This window comes from Protopterus annectens, chromosome 4.part0, assembly GCF_019279795.1.
Source record: "Protopterus annectens isolate FY-2018-M chromosome 4.part0, PAN1.0, whole genome shotgun sequence".
NCBI classification, from domain to species: domain Eukaryota; kingdom Metazoa; phylum Chordata; order Ceratodontiformes; family Protopteridae; genus Protopterus; species Protopterus annectens.
Genome location: NC_056733.1, coordinates 1,059,301,341 through 1,059,315,497, shown reverse-complemented (window position 1 = coordinate 1,059,315,497; position 14,157 = coordinate 1,059,301,341). Strand labels below are relative to the sequence as shown.

The window sequence follows — 14,157 nt, the reverse complement described above, 5'->3', positions numbered from 1 at the left end:
AGGCTACTTGTAACTGAATGTGTGTTTTAGGAAGGGAGCCAAACAGGGTGTGTGGTTGGAGTTAGTAATTATGGGTAGGTGACTGGAGGAGTGTGTGTCAGTTGAAGGGTAAGAAATAAAGGTGGGTATATTGGGAGTGGGTGGGATATGGGGGCAGGGTAGGGGAGCGGAGTGAGCTGAACACAGCGAGGCAAACTGAGCAAGGCCCAGCCAGACCACGAGACTGCAGCGAATCTGTGTTTTGGTCAGGACAGAATAGCAATACAAGTAAATGGGTTACAGTAAGTTGCAGTTTCCTTACAATTACCTTAACTTTGGTTGCAAAAATTTACAGGGGGAGCCTAATACGTTTTTGCCAGTGCTACAGACCCCCGTGTGTGCGGTATACTGAATACCTATTTCCCAGACAAAAAAAAAAAAAAATAAGAGTAAAAACAACCCGTTTTCCTTTGCAGGTTAGTACTTTATTTCTTGTATAGAAAAATAGAGTTTGACTGCTAGTGATTTCAGGTGGATATGAGCAGAAGTCTCCTAGTGATGCAAGCTTGTCAAGGGGGGGGGGGCAGGCTGAGTTGGGAAGAATAGATGGACAGTGTTCCACAGGCGACAGTACCGCAAGCACTAGCAATTGGATTGACCTATTTATAAGGACTTGGACAGGATAAGCTGCTATCCAAGTACTTGCTTGTAAGGTCATCTGTTGAAGAACAGCACAGTTTAAGTGCAAGAATAGTTTTATAGCATGTGGACAGAGGGGTGAAAGTGGATGTGGCGGTGTGTGTCTGTTGGGCAAGGTTGGGATTAGATGTCGAACAATCCTTAGATACTGTATACCATCTATAAAATAAGAGTTGAACTTTTTGCAATTTCGAGTGGCGAGTTATTTAGGAGAGAGAGATTTGGGTAGAATTTTAGGCTGGGATGCAAAAATAATAGATTTCCAAATTATTTAAAGGTTGCGTTTAGTATTCTGAAAGTTATTGCAGTATTTTTTGTTTAGTATGATTGCAAAGCGTGTTGAAGTTTAAGATGGAGGTTTTATATTTTTGCCATTCTTTCCATGCTTTTTCTCTACCTTGCATTAGCATTCTACACTTTTTGGATAGCAAACTGCATTATTTTTCAGTCTCTTCCTTCTAGGGGGTGCAAGGTTTTGGATATTTAGAAAGTTGTACTGAATTCAATTACAGAATAGTCCAAGAGGCGGATTTTTAAGTTCCTGTTGACAGATAATACTGTAGTAATAATCTTTCAAAGGTTAACCCAGAAATGTTCAAGTGTTTTATAAAAAATGCTGTTTAACTGGATGTTTGAGATGTCTAGTCATATAAACTGGTGGGAGACACTGAAAGAGTGGCACTATTTGTGGTGGAGTATTTGCTAGGGTCTGATACCACAACCCAGTCTAATAGAGAATTAGATGTCTTGCTATAATGTGTGGGGCTGTGCAACCATACAAGTTCATACTAGATGTAGGAGAGATACAATTTATATCCAACCAATTGACATTCACATCACCTAGTATTTTTTTTTCTTGTGGAAATGTTAAGGATATCCTTTGTAGAATATCTTCCAGTATTAGCTACATTGCTGCCAGTAGGAATATAAAGGACAATGTACATTTGTTTACAATTGTTTATTCTGATAAAAGCAATAAGAAGCTCTACCGAACTTTGTTGTTGGTTTGCTAGGGGAAATGAGGTAGGTATTGGGAAATGCTAAAACAATACCACCTCCTTTATTCTTTATAAAGTCATTATGGATATTATAGCCAGGAGTTATAACTTCAGTTTCAGTTATGCTGGGTTTAAGCCAAGTTTCAGTTACAGTGAGAACATCAGACTTATGTTGGGTAGTCCGGGCATGTAGTCCTCAAATTCAGGTCAATTTACAACAGAGAGCAATCACTTCATAGCCAAAATAAAGCAATAAAAGGAGATGCAAATAAAAACAGGTCATCTGTCATTTCCCCATGACAGAATACCAGGCATATGCAGTACAGTCTACTGGTCAAGCAAAAGGAGACAGTGGCCACATAGAAAGGTGTCCTCCTATTTCACAGGCCACATAGGAAGGTGTCCTCCTATTTCACAGGGCCTTTGAACAAGGGAGCAGGCATATATTTAACTGATTAAAGTTAATCAGCAGCAAAGTTCTTCATGATAAATATACTTTCATGAAACGACTAAAATCCCCATAAGCTTGTAGGCATAGGGCTTTCTAACAGAACCCCTGCAATATCGAGATCAGATGCAGTGACCGCAGGCTCTGAAAAGAAAAAAATATTATTTTACAGCTTAGAGTTTGACAAAAAAGTTAAAACTTATTATACAAAAGAGATGGAAAGAAGGACCACAATAAGCCAGAAGAATACAGAGGAGAAATATAAAAACAGTCGGAACCAAAGAATACAGGGGAAATATGGGCAGCATCAATGGGACCCGACGGTATCCCGGGTTGCGTGTTACGTGAACTCCAAGAGGAGCTAAACCCACACATAAAAATGCTATTTAACCTTAGCCTTACTTCGGGATATGTACCTGAACACTGGCGTACAGCAACAGTGGTCCCACTCCACAAGGGGGGGTGCCTCTACAGACCCTGGAAACTACCACCCCATAAGCTTAACCAGCCTGGTCTGCAAAGCTATGGAAAGAATCATTATGGAACTCATAAACAGAGACATAGGGGACCTACACTTGACCCCACCCAGTTCGGCTTTGTAAAGGGCAGATCCTGCCTTTTAAACCTGGTTGACTTTTTCGAAACAGTCACTAGAGCCATTGATGAGGGCAAAGCAGTCCATACAGCATACCTGGACTTGGCTAAGGCCTTCGACACAATACCCCACTCAGGCATCATAGACAAGCTCAACAGCTTAAAAGTAAACCCTTATGTCACTAGATGGGTTGCAAACTGGCTAAAGGACAGAACCCATAAAGTTAAAATCGCTGGAGCAATGTCAGACTCAAAGCCAGTCACAAGTGGTGTCCCACAGGGATCTGTCCTGGGACCCCTCTTGTTCGGCATTTATTTCTCAGATGTTAAAGCAAACATGGGAGGGCTGTGGCTGACAAAGTTCGCAGATGACTGCAAACTTGGCGCCATAGTAGATACACCAGCAGACACACATCCTACAAAAAAGCCACACAGAAACGGACAACTGGTGCCGGAGTCACGGCCTTAAACTAAATGCCAAAAGATGTATAGTCATCCCCTTTGGGGAAAAACAAAGTACCCACAAATTATCACACAGACAGCAACCCACTGAGTATGGAAAAAGTAATCAGAGAACTAGGGACCCAAGTTGACAGCGACCTCTTATTTGACACCCACGTTGCCAAAGTGGTTAGAAAAACATTCTACCTTGCACACCTAATCATGAAGGGATTCGCATCCAGATCCAAGGATGTCATTGTACCCCTATATTCCTCCCTCATCAGACCCATGATTGAGTACAATGCCCCATTTGGTATGTACCTCACCCGACATTTGCAACAGCTGGAGAGACCACAAAAGTACCTCACCAAGAGAATCAAGGGTCTCCAACATATGTCTTATTCTGCAGACTAAAGAAACTTTAGCTCTATTCAGTAGCATACCGCCTGCTCAGAGGTGATCTCTGCCTGACGTACAAGGCCATGTCCAATCAGGATCTGATGGACATGCTCCACCTCAAAAAATCCAAATCCATCAGGACCACGAGAGCTAAAGACTTAAAACTCGGCACAAGTATGAATAGGACATGCTGGAGGGATAGATTGATAACCCAGAGGCTTCCCATGCTTTGGAACAGGATCCCAGTTCGTATTAGGCAGAGCCCCTCACTGACTCTTTTCAAGAGAAATCTTGATGAGTGGATGGGAGATTGTAAGTTTACCCCAGGGGTCACATCTGTATCACTGCTAGACAGGGGCACAGTAAACTAATTCTATTATATAAGGGGACCTTCAATGTGTCACTACTAGACAGACAGAGGCACAGTATTCTAAATTTATGCTGTACATTTTTGTACCATTTCATGGGGTAGCAAAAGCCACATCACTATGGCTAGGCTTACAAATGCCCCAGGGCAGATAGCCTAGTACTATACTAGGCAACTATGAGAGGACAGTGATATAGTATATGCATGTAAGCTCAAAGTAGTTATATCAGAAAGCATACAGATAGAGAATCACAGTAACGCAGTGTAAATATACAGCTGTCTTGAAGAAGGTATCAGAACATGGCATTACACTGATAGGCACAATACACCACCAATACACCACCAGTCAAAATAATTCATGAGATTATCCAGTACAAACAGTGCTATTTACACACCACACACAGGTTACCTGATCTGAATGAAACAGTTACAATGAAAGACAGCGTACACTGCATACCTTAGTTTTTACACCTACTAAACATTTTGACCCGATGGAAACTGTGAGAGTGTTTCAATACTCGCATAGGACTTTTAGCACCACTACACATTCCTGGAAACCCAGAATACACTTATTTAACTCTAATTTGCCCAGAACAAAGTAAATCTATAGCCCAATACACATCTTCCTGTTGCCTAACGACAGGACTCAAAAATGTTATTTTTGGTAAAGGATACTGAAATACTTCATAACAGAAGATGTGAAGGCCAACAGCCCAGCCAGAATTCTGTAAATAATTCTCTGTCATTGAATAGTAAAATGGATTTGTATTCTTGTCTTACAAATGTAAGAAAACGTTATGTTCTGTACGGAGCTTCAAGAATATAACCATAGTGCACCCTGCTGGAAAAGGGCAGACATGTGTATATACTACATGCCTATGCAAATGTGTTCATAGGTAGGTACTAGGCTATCGGCCCAAGGGCCTACGTAAGCCTAGCCAGCAAAGTACCACAGCTTACGCCACCCAAGAAAGTAATTTCCTGTGCCACTGTCCAGCAGAGACAGAAATGATCCCCCGGGTGTATTTCCTATTTCCCATCCACTGAAGATTTTTCTTGAAGAGTGCTAATGAAGAACTTTGCTAGACATAGATGGGTAGCTTGTTCCAGAGTATAGGAAGTCTCTGGGACATGAATCTATCGCTCCAGCATGCCCTGTTTATTGTGGTGACAAGGTTTAGGTCCCTAGAGCATGTAGCTTGGAGGGATTGGGATTTCTTTAGGTGTAGCATGCCCAACAGCTCTGGGTTTGACATAGCTTTATATGTTGGGCAGAGATCACCTCTGAGTAGGCAATATGCTACGGAGTAATGCTGGAGTTTGAGGCAGTCAGTGCAGGGCATTTGTTTGAGGCCAGTAATCCTCTGAGGTACTTCTGTGGCCTTTGCAGTTGCTGCAGATGTCTTGTGAGGTACATTCCAAAAGTGGCATTGTACTTTATAATGGGTACAATGAGTGACTAGTAGAGGGGAACAATGACCTCTTTTCCTGGATGAGAAACCTTTTATGATGAGGTGTGCCACGTTGAAGGACTTCCTGATTACTGTGGTGATGACTATCAAAGGAGAGACTACTGTCCACCTGGGGTCACAAGATCTCTCATCACGCATTCGGTGTTAAGTAGATTGCTGTCTATGTGGTAGTTCATGTGTACAGAGTTTTTACCAAAGGGGATGACCTTGCATTTTTTGGTATTGAGCTTGAGGCCATGACTCTGACACCAGGCATCTATCTTAGTGAGGCCCTTCTGTAGGACGTCCACATCATTTGGGGACTTTACTATGTTTCCTAGTTTGCAGTCAACTGCGAACTTCATCAGCCAGAGGCCTTCAGTGTTAGCCTGTACGTCAAAGTAGATACCAAACAGGAGAGGTCCTAGGACAGAACCCTGTGACACTCCACTTGTCACTGCCTTGAGGTCAGATTTGGAGTCTGCAACTTTTATAGTGTGGGTTCAGTCAGTGAGCCAGTTGGCAACCCATCTTGTGACGTAGGGATTTATACCTAATTTAGTGAGTTTAGCTATAATTCCAGAATGGGGGATGGTGTCAAAAGCCTTGGCGAGGTCAAGATTGGCTGTGTGAACCACCTTACCCTCATCCACGGCTTTGGTGACTGCCTAAATGACATCGATCAGGTTCAGGAGGCATGATCTGCCTTCCACAAACCCGAACTGGGTGGGATCCAGAGTTTGGAGGTTACCAATGTCTTTGTTTAGGAGTTCCATGATGATACGTTCCATGGCCTTGCAGACCAAGTTCGTCAGGCTAATAGGTCAATAGTTCCCAGGATCAGTGGTGGCTCCCCCTTTATGGAGTGGGATAACTGTTGCTGTGTGCCATTCAGTGGGCACAAAGCCTGATGTGAGGCTATTATTGAACATGGTGCTTAAGTGGGGAGCCAGTTCGTTCTGAAGTTCATGTAAAACACAGCCTGGGATGTTATCCAGTACCATGGATGCTGTGTTTTTGGCTTTAGAGTGCAGCTTTTTATCTACGTAGTTGTGATTACAGGGACTCTGCATTCTTCCTGTATAGATATGGGCCCTTTAGGGGGTGAGAGCGGGGTAAAGTTAGCACTGAACCGATATGCCAGTACGTTGGCAATATCAGTCGGTTCTGTAATTTTCGTGCCTTTGTGCTGCAACTCAGAGCAGATCTGGGTGTTGCCATCTAGATTCTTGACATAGCTATAGAATGCTTTGTGGTTGTCCTAGGATTTAGTGGCGATTTTGTTTTTGTAGCTAGCTTTGGAGGATCTTATAAGGGATCTCAGCTTCCTACTGAGGCGGACCAGGGAAGCTTCTCCACTCATGGGATTTTACTCTTTTGCAACAGTTTCTTCTATCTGTTGTACAGTTTATGGCAGGAGACCACCAGATTGGCTTCCTTTTTTTGGAGGATAGTGTCTTGGTACTGTTTGGGATAGCACGATCCATGCACTTGTGCAAGTGCTTATAGAGTGCATTTGTGTAGGATTCAGCAGTTGTAACTGTATTGTCCATCTGCATGGGTGTCATGATGTCCACCACTTCTGTCTTAAGAAGCATGACGTTGGCTTTGGAGAAATTTTTTTACTGTGGTTTCCTTAATGGGGGGTGGGATGTGGATATCAAGGATGATAAGCTTATGGTCGGATCGGACCAATGAGGAGTTGACTTCAGGTGTGGAACACCGGTCACTCATGCTGGTAATGACTAGGTTAGGATATTGTTGCCCCTGGTGGGGGTGTGGATAAGCTGATCTAGGGCATTGGAGTTTATGAATTCCAGAAAGCGTTGAGCTAAGTAGTTGGTACACAAGTAGTTTTCCCAGTTAATGGTGGGGTAGTTAAGTTGCCCATTATTAGGGTGTTTGGTTGAACCCTAATATTTTCCAGTACATTAAGAAAAGAGTGGGAATCCTGGGGCATGGTGAGGGATCTGTAGCAAGCTACAACTTGGATTGCAGTTTTGCCCAGAGTTAGTTGCACTTGGGTAACCTCTGATGCATTATGCTGAGTAACTAGCCTGGAGATGTGGATATCCTTAATGAATATGGACACAGCTCCGCCTTTGGTGTTTCGGTCCAGGTTACATCGCTGAATAGTGTGGTATGAGTTATAGCCTGGTAGTGCAGGGGTGCTCTCTGGAGCCTTGAACCAGGTCTCAGTCACTGCACAGATATCGAAGTTCTTCATTTTAAGGAGTGCCTCGAGTGAGTGCATTTTGAGATTTAGACTTCTAGCATCGAGTAGCATTACCCTTCAGTTTTCGTTTGCCTGTTCCTGTTATGGTGATGAATTTGTTATTTGAACCCGCCTAAAAAGGCACTATAGAGGGCAGCAAGAGCCTTAGCCAGTATCCGGAATCCCAAGGGCAGGCCATCTGTGGCAAAGCATAGTCATCTGTCGACCATGTCATCCCAAGCAGACAGATACTGGATCCCCTTAGAATGACACCAGAAGCTTAACCAATTGTTTAAGTCGATCATTTTGTCCTTGTACTGCGGTATCATTCTGGGCGATGGCAGAATGCTACTCAGGGCTAGGGTCATACCTGCCTGGGCTACAAGATCGGAGAGCTCTTCCATGTCTCTTCATATAGTCCAAGAAGGTACGTTTCAGGTCATTCACACCAACATGGACAATGACAGAGTCATTTGTACTTGGTGTGGAGTGACCCGAGTGCGTGGGTTATGTGGCGGATCCTGGCACCCGACAGGCAGCTGACAGTAACCTTGTCTAGCCTGGTGAGTGGGACATCAGTGTGCCTGACTATACAGCCACCTATGACTACTGTGTTGGGTACGTTGTTTTGCCTTATTGGCTGTGGTTGAGTGGCACAGTGTGTGGGCGGTGTCATTTGGGTTGTGTTGGGGGATGGAGGTTGCTTACGTTTCTGCTTTGGAAGTCTCTGTTGCAGAAACAGATTATTATGGAGAGCCTCCACAAATGTGTGTGTGTGTTACTGTGTGGATTTTGGTGGTGTAGATTTAGTGAGACTATGACGAGTGTGTGGTGCAAATGTTTACCTTCTCCTCATGACTGTCAAGTTCAGTCTTGGTTAGAGAGCTTTACCTCCAGTGTGGCTAGATAACTGCATCTCTCACAGGTTGTAGTGTTGGGTGGTAGGAAGAGAGGGTTGTCAGTGTACATGAGGCAATTTCTACATTGCCTCAAGATGCCCAGATTCATCAGATAGACAGGAGAGAACACTGAGAGCTGACCCTTGGACATGCCTGAATAAAAAAACTCTAGATAAGTGAGGAATGTGAGTACAAGAGCTGTTTTTCTCTAAGCAAGTGAGAAAAGTAAGTACAAAAACTGTTTTCCTCTAGGTAATGAGGAAGATAGAGTGCTATAGTAATTAGTAGCTTATTTAGTGCTTACAAGTTCTGAACAAATGCGGAACATGAACAAGCAAATTTAAGTGCAAAAACTAAAAATCTGTATCTGCACTAGACGAGTTACAGGACAGAAACAAGTGCAAATGCAGGCTTTCAAATCAGAAAGCTGAGAGATGGAGATTGCCCAAACGGCCAATAACTACAATTTCTGGGCCAGAACCACTCCTTATGTGGTGGACAGGTTACCTAGTCCTTACCCCTCCCACTGATAAGCTAGAAGGCTTCCCTCCAACACAGAAAGGCTTGGGGGCTCAGAAGCTTACATACAGTCCTGGATACAGCAAATCTTCATCTGGAACACTAGTTACAGGAAAGGTAGGAAACGGGCTTAGTTTTTTTTTTTCAGAAAAGTAGCAAAAACAGTAGTAAAAAAAAATCACATGCAGTGCAAGCTAGCACACTTGAGTATGCAGCAATATTAGACCAAACAGTTTAAAAAATGCAATTAAATTAAAAAGGACTAAAACCAAGTGCAGAAAAAGAGTTTATTAGGCAGAATGTGGTAAAGAGATGGGACTGGACTGAGGGAGTGTCCCAGATCAAATCTGCAGTGTTGATGGTAAAGACTGGAATATACAGAGTTAACTTGCACACTAAGAAAATGTGTTATAAAGTTAGTTATCTCAGCTAAGACAAGATGTCTAGTGCTAGGGGTTTCTTTCTATTGTCTTGAGACAGAGATAATTACTAGGTTTCCCATGTGAAGCGTTTTTGTATTGCTCTGTGGCTTCCTAGCAGCTGTGCATCTGAGAGAACTATTTTTAACAGGAACATGTTAAATTCTGTTGGTATCTGTTTAGCCTGGAAACTAGAGGCAGTTATCAAATAGTGAGATCATCTAGCTAACCCAGCAGTAATGTGCATTTTAAGAACCACCTCAGAAAGTCTGTCCAGTTTGTATCTGACAACATCCTCTCACCAGCACTTGTGTTTGCTCTGTAAGACTTGGATCACAGTATTTCTTAGAGATGGAATATAGTAAGATACGTCTAGATGTTTTCTGCATTTGTGAGACTGCCCAACAACGTTGTTATAAAATATTTCCTGTGATTCTGAACTCTGTTACTGTAATGAGTTGAGTATTGTCTTACTCTTAAATATAATTAAACCTTTTAATTGTGGCTGGTTTGTTAGAGATGCTCTTAGAGTACTTGCTTATGTAGTTGGCAACATGTACATGCTACTCCTAAATAACCTTCAAATCTTGGACTCACCATTTGGATAATGGTAGCATTGCCCAGCATAATTGGTCACCCTTTGGGAAGGGCCTTAAGTCTGGGCAGAAGGAGGCAGAGCTAGTGAACCCAGGCCAGCCTTCCCCAGGAGTGTGTGTGTTTACATATAGATAAAATCTCAAAGGTGTGTGGGTCAGCCACTTGGTCAGGGACACGAAGCACTTGTTGGACAGAATGTGCTGGATGTTTTGGCTTTACCACTCGGCTGAGATCTTAACCCTGTAGCTGGAGATCTGGAGAAGCCAGCCCCAGACAGAGTGATCTCTGTGTGCTCTTAAGGGAAATTGTACTTTACTATGTGTGTACTTGTCATTTTCCTAATGTGCACATCTTTCACTAGTGTTAGTGGTGAGGATTGAGGCTCCTTGATTACTGGGGCCATTGCAGGGGCATCACAGAAGATTTCAACTATCTTTAAACTAGGAGAGCTTATACCTCCAAACTCAGGTATGCCCAAAGATTCTAAGACTTATACAAAATCCTTTTTGGAGGGGGGGGGGGCAAAACATAGTTAAGCCAACTACAGGACATAACAGTCACCTAGCCCTAATCAACTAAGACAGCCACTTCATGGACCCCCCCCCCCCCCAGCTTCTCCATCCCTGGAGAAGTGTGATCATCAACATGTAAACTGTTACTTTCAAAATCCCTAAAACCTCTGTAGCCAATAATTACTCCAAGAACTCCAGACAGACAAATGTCCTAAATGCTATGATGAACTATCCAAATTCATTGAACCATCACAAGACCAGACAATGACATCTACTTATACAAAGGAGTTGCATCTCCCACAAGTGCCTAAACCTGTCCACACCTACTACAGCCAAATATAATGAGAAGTTACTAGCTAAACTAAAAACAAAAATAAAATTTTAGACTTATGGTATTTTTACCATATTGTCTGAAGTGATCTTGTAATATTAGTAAGGAACTAAATATTAATAAGGTTAACATTACAAACAAATTAGCTTTGGAAGCCACTGACAGTAAGTGCCTTTTCAGCTAGAGTAGTAAACTAACAAATAAACAGTACTCTAAACTTAGCCAAAATGGCATCACCAACTCAGACCCAGTGGACAGAAAATATACTAGCGGACAAATTTACTGTCTTTTTTGTTAACATGAATAATCAATTCTCTTACACCTCCCACTATCAACACCTCACATACCAAATGTGCACTTTAACACAAATACACAACTTCAGGGGGCTCAATAACTTATCTGGTTGCCTAACAGCACAACATTGTATTACCCCTTCTTGAACTATTTAACTTGAGCATAGTTACATAATTTGTTCCTGAAGTGAACTGCTTGATTTGGATGCCCATGCACAACGGCAGCTCCATCAGCAATCCGGAAAACTACAGACCCGTTAGCGTAACGGGCTTGATTTGGAAAGCCACGGAACGCATCATATCCGATTACCTCATAAGCTATAATATGAAATATCTTAACAGGCTAGACCCACAACAATTTGGCTTTGACAAAGGGAGAATCTGCTTACACAATTTAGCTCACACAACATATCTATATCAAACCAAAGTATCTGACACCATATTCCATGTTGTCATTAAAAATAACATGCCTTAAAAGCAAATTTGTGTGTGTAGTGTATAACCAACAGGCTGAAAGCTAGAATCCACATATTTAAAAGGGCAGGCTCCTCTTTGGAAAATAAGGGTAACCTGTGGCATGCACCTGGCTCAGTACTACGGCCTCTCTCCAGTTTCCAGACTGGGAACATGGCCTTTTGGTTAACAAAACTTGCAGATAATGCCCCCTTCCAGCCATTAGCAAACGGGAAAGGTAAAGAATGTTCCTAACAGAGAAAAACTGTTGGCTTAAAAGTCTCTCAGTAACCAGGAAAGACCATCCATTTGCTCTTGTGGGGGCAAGCTTTGCTAGGTGTTCCATGCCAATAGAAACCATAATCTCAGATCTCCTGTATAGTCACAGATTAAATTGCTCTATAAATACCAGAACTAGAGACCAGAAAGTGTGACAGCAACTCAGATTTGCCAGCCCCATGCCAACTCACCTCTGCAATAAACAAGCCCTGAAAGTGACACCAACATCCACCAAATCAAACCTGGAAAACTGCATAGATAACCATACAGTTATTCTGGATGAACCTGTTTTACCCTTCTTAAAAAGTGGGGTACAAAATTAAGTACTGGCAAAACTAACTGCACTTATGACTGAATTATCTTGCATTTCCTAAGAAAATAAAAACAGACCACAGACATATGACCGAATTATCGTGCATTTCCTAAAAAATAACAAACCACAATCAAAAGTGAATAAATAAGGTTATGAATTCTTTATCACAGAACCAGTATAAGACAGTAAAACCACAATCAAGTGAATAAATAAGGTTATGAATTCTATATCACAGAACCAGTATAAGACAGTAACCAAGTTCTCTTCTCCTATTAAACATTTCAGAATATACACTAAAATTGCTTGCTTTCCTTCTACAGAACAGCTGCTATTTGTTAACCAGGTAAGCCCACTAGACACACATGCCCTTATCAAGACAGGTAATGTATGATTGACTTGCTCAAGGTCACACAGTCAAAATGAGGGATGAAGGAATCAAACCCCGTACCACAGGACTACAGCATACAGCCTTAACCCACCGCATCAACTGCCTTACACTTAAATGTGCAACACTGACTTTTCACCATTGTTACAGTGCTCTACCAGTTCTTTATACACATTTGTACGTGTTGCAATATACTTTACTCGTGGTACTATGTACACACAAATGCAGCATCAACTTTTTCCCCATTACATTTTCAGGTAAAGAACACGTGAAAAAGTCTATTTAAAAAAAAGAAAAAAGCAAACAAAACGGCATGCCAACACATTTCATTAAATACAAAATTTAACATTTCTTGTAGTTCGATCAGCAGTTTACAAAACGCGTGATGAGATACTGGACAAAAAGCAAACCACGCTGACATAATAACTAGGCCAATAAACTACCAGACAGTAAAACACATGAAATAAACGAGAAGCCTACAATACTACTGACAATTTTCAGCCACCAGTGATATGATAGAAATCGCTAGCAACTCCGAAACGATATAAAAATACAATTACAAGCTTATAAAAAACAGTTGACTGCTTTTCTGACCTTAGCAAGCATACAATCTAACTTTTGAATCCACTACAAAGCATCCCAAAATGATTTACTTGAATAACAGTAAACCTCTACCAATTACGTAAGAAACCAGCAGCTGAAATACTGTCTCACCCTGAGCTCACTGAAGATGACATTATCTAAACACTACAAAATAGGACCTCCAACATCAGACGCGAACATCCATTTTTCTATAAGTCTGCTCCTTATGTTAATAACCCCAACAATGCACTAACTTTAGAAGACAAACAGAAGGCCAGAAGTGACAAGAGACGCATACTCTGGACTACAGCCCAGACACCCCTTCTCCTCACCTTCCGAAGCAGAGTTAAGAGCTCCAGTGGGCTTCTGCTACAGTGTCCTGGGAACAAATAGCGACACACGGATCCACTGACAGTCTGCATGACCACAAAAAATTTCTCCCAACAGGCAAGTCAATAACAGGAGCACACGGCAGCTCGTGACAACAGAGCACTACCAAAACGTGCTACTTCTGGAACCGTCCAATCTGAAGAACTAGCTCTTCTAACTTCGGCTTCTAAGACCCTCCTAAACTGGTTACCAACACAATGCCTGAGAGGCAGTCTCAAAATATCCAGCAACCCAACTATTTTTCATCAATCCCTAAAGCTACGCGCACTCGTCAGTACGTGTCTACTATAACCAGGTTTTTACTAATAAACGATATACGTTCATTTATGTAAGAGTTGGGTTACTATACGGCATTATAAAGGGCAGCATCCGGGACCTTAAAACTGGAGACTATGAAGGTCAAACAAGAAAGTGAAGAGGATTGAAATTTCACTGTGCTTACATCAGATGCAGTGTTATAAGCAACTTCCGGTGTGAGTGATCAGTATAAGGACAATAGACTTGTCTGGCTAATTTTTGTATATCAAATTTGTGAATGTATGGATATTATCTCAGTTAAATACCAAGTAAAGGGAGTCCACATTATAGCCAGGG

General features: G+C 42.0%; 1 protein-coding gene across 1 annotated transcript in view; it reads right to left on the bottom strand.

Moving 5' to 3' along the window:
• HSPA9 (heat shock protein family A (Hsp70) member 9) overlaps positions 1 to 13,881 on the bottom strand; it is a 1,477,986-nt gene extending 1,464,105 nt beyond the window's left edge. The window contains exon 1 of the mRNA XM_044068990.1: positions 13,506 to 13,881. Coding sequence (XP_043924925.1) covers positions 13,506 to 13,595 — 90 coding nt within the window. The 5' untranslated portion in view covers positions 13,596 to 13,881. The remainder of the gene's footprint in view (positions 1 to 13,505) is intronic.
• Positions 13,882 to 14,157: the final 276 nt, after the last annotated feature.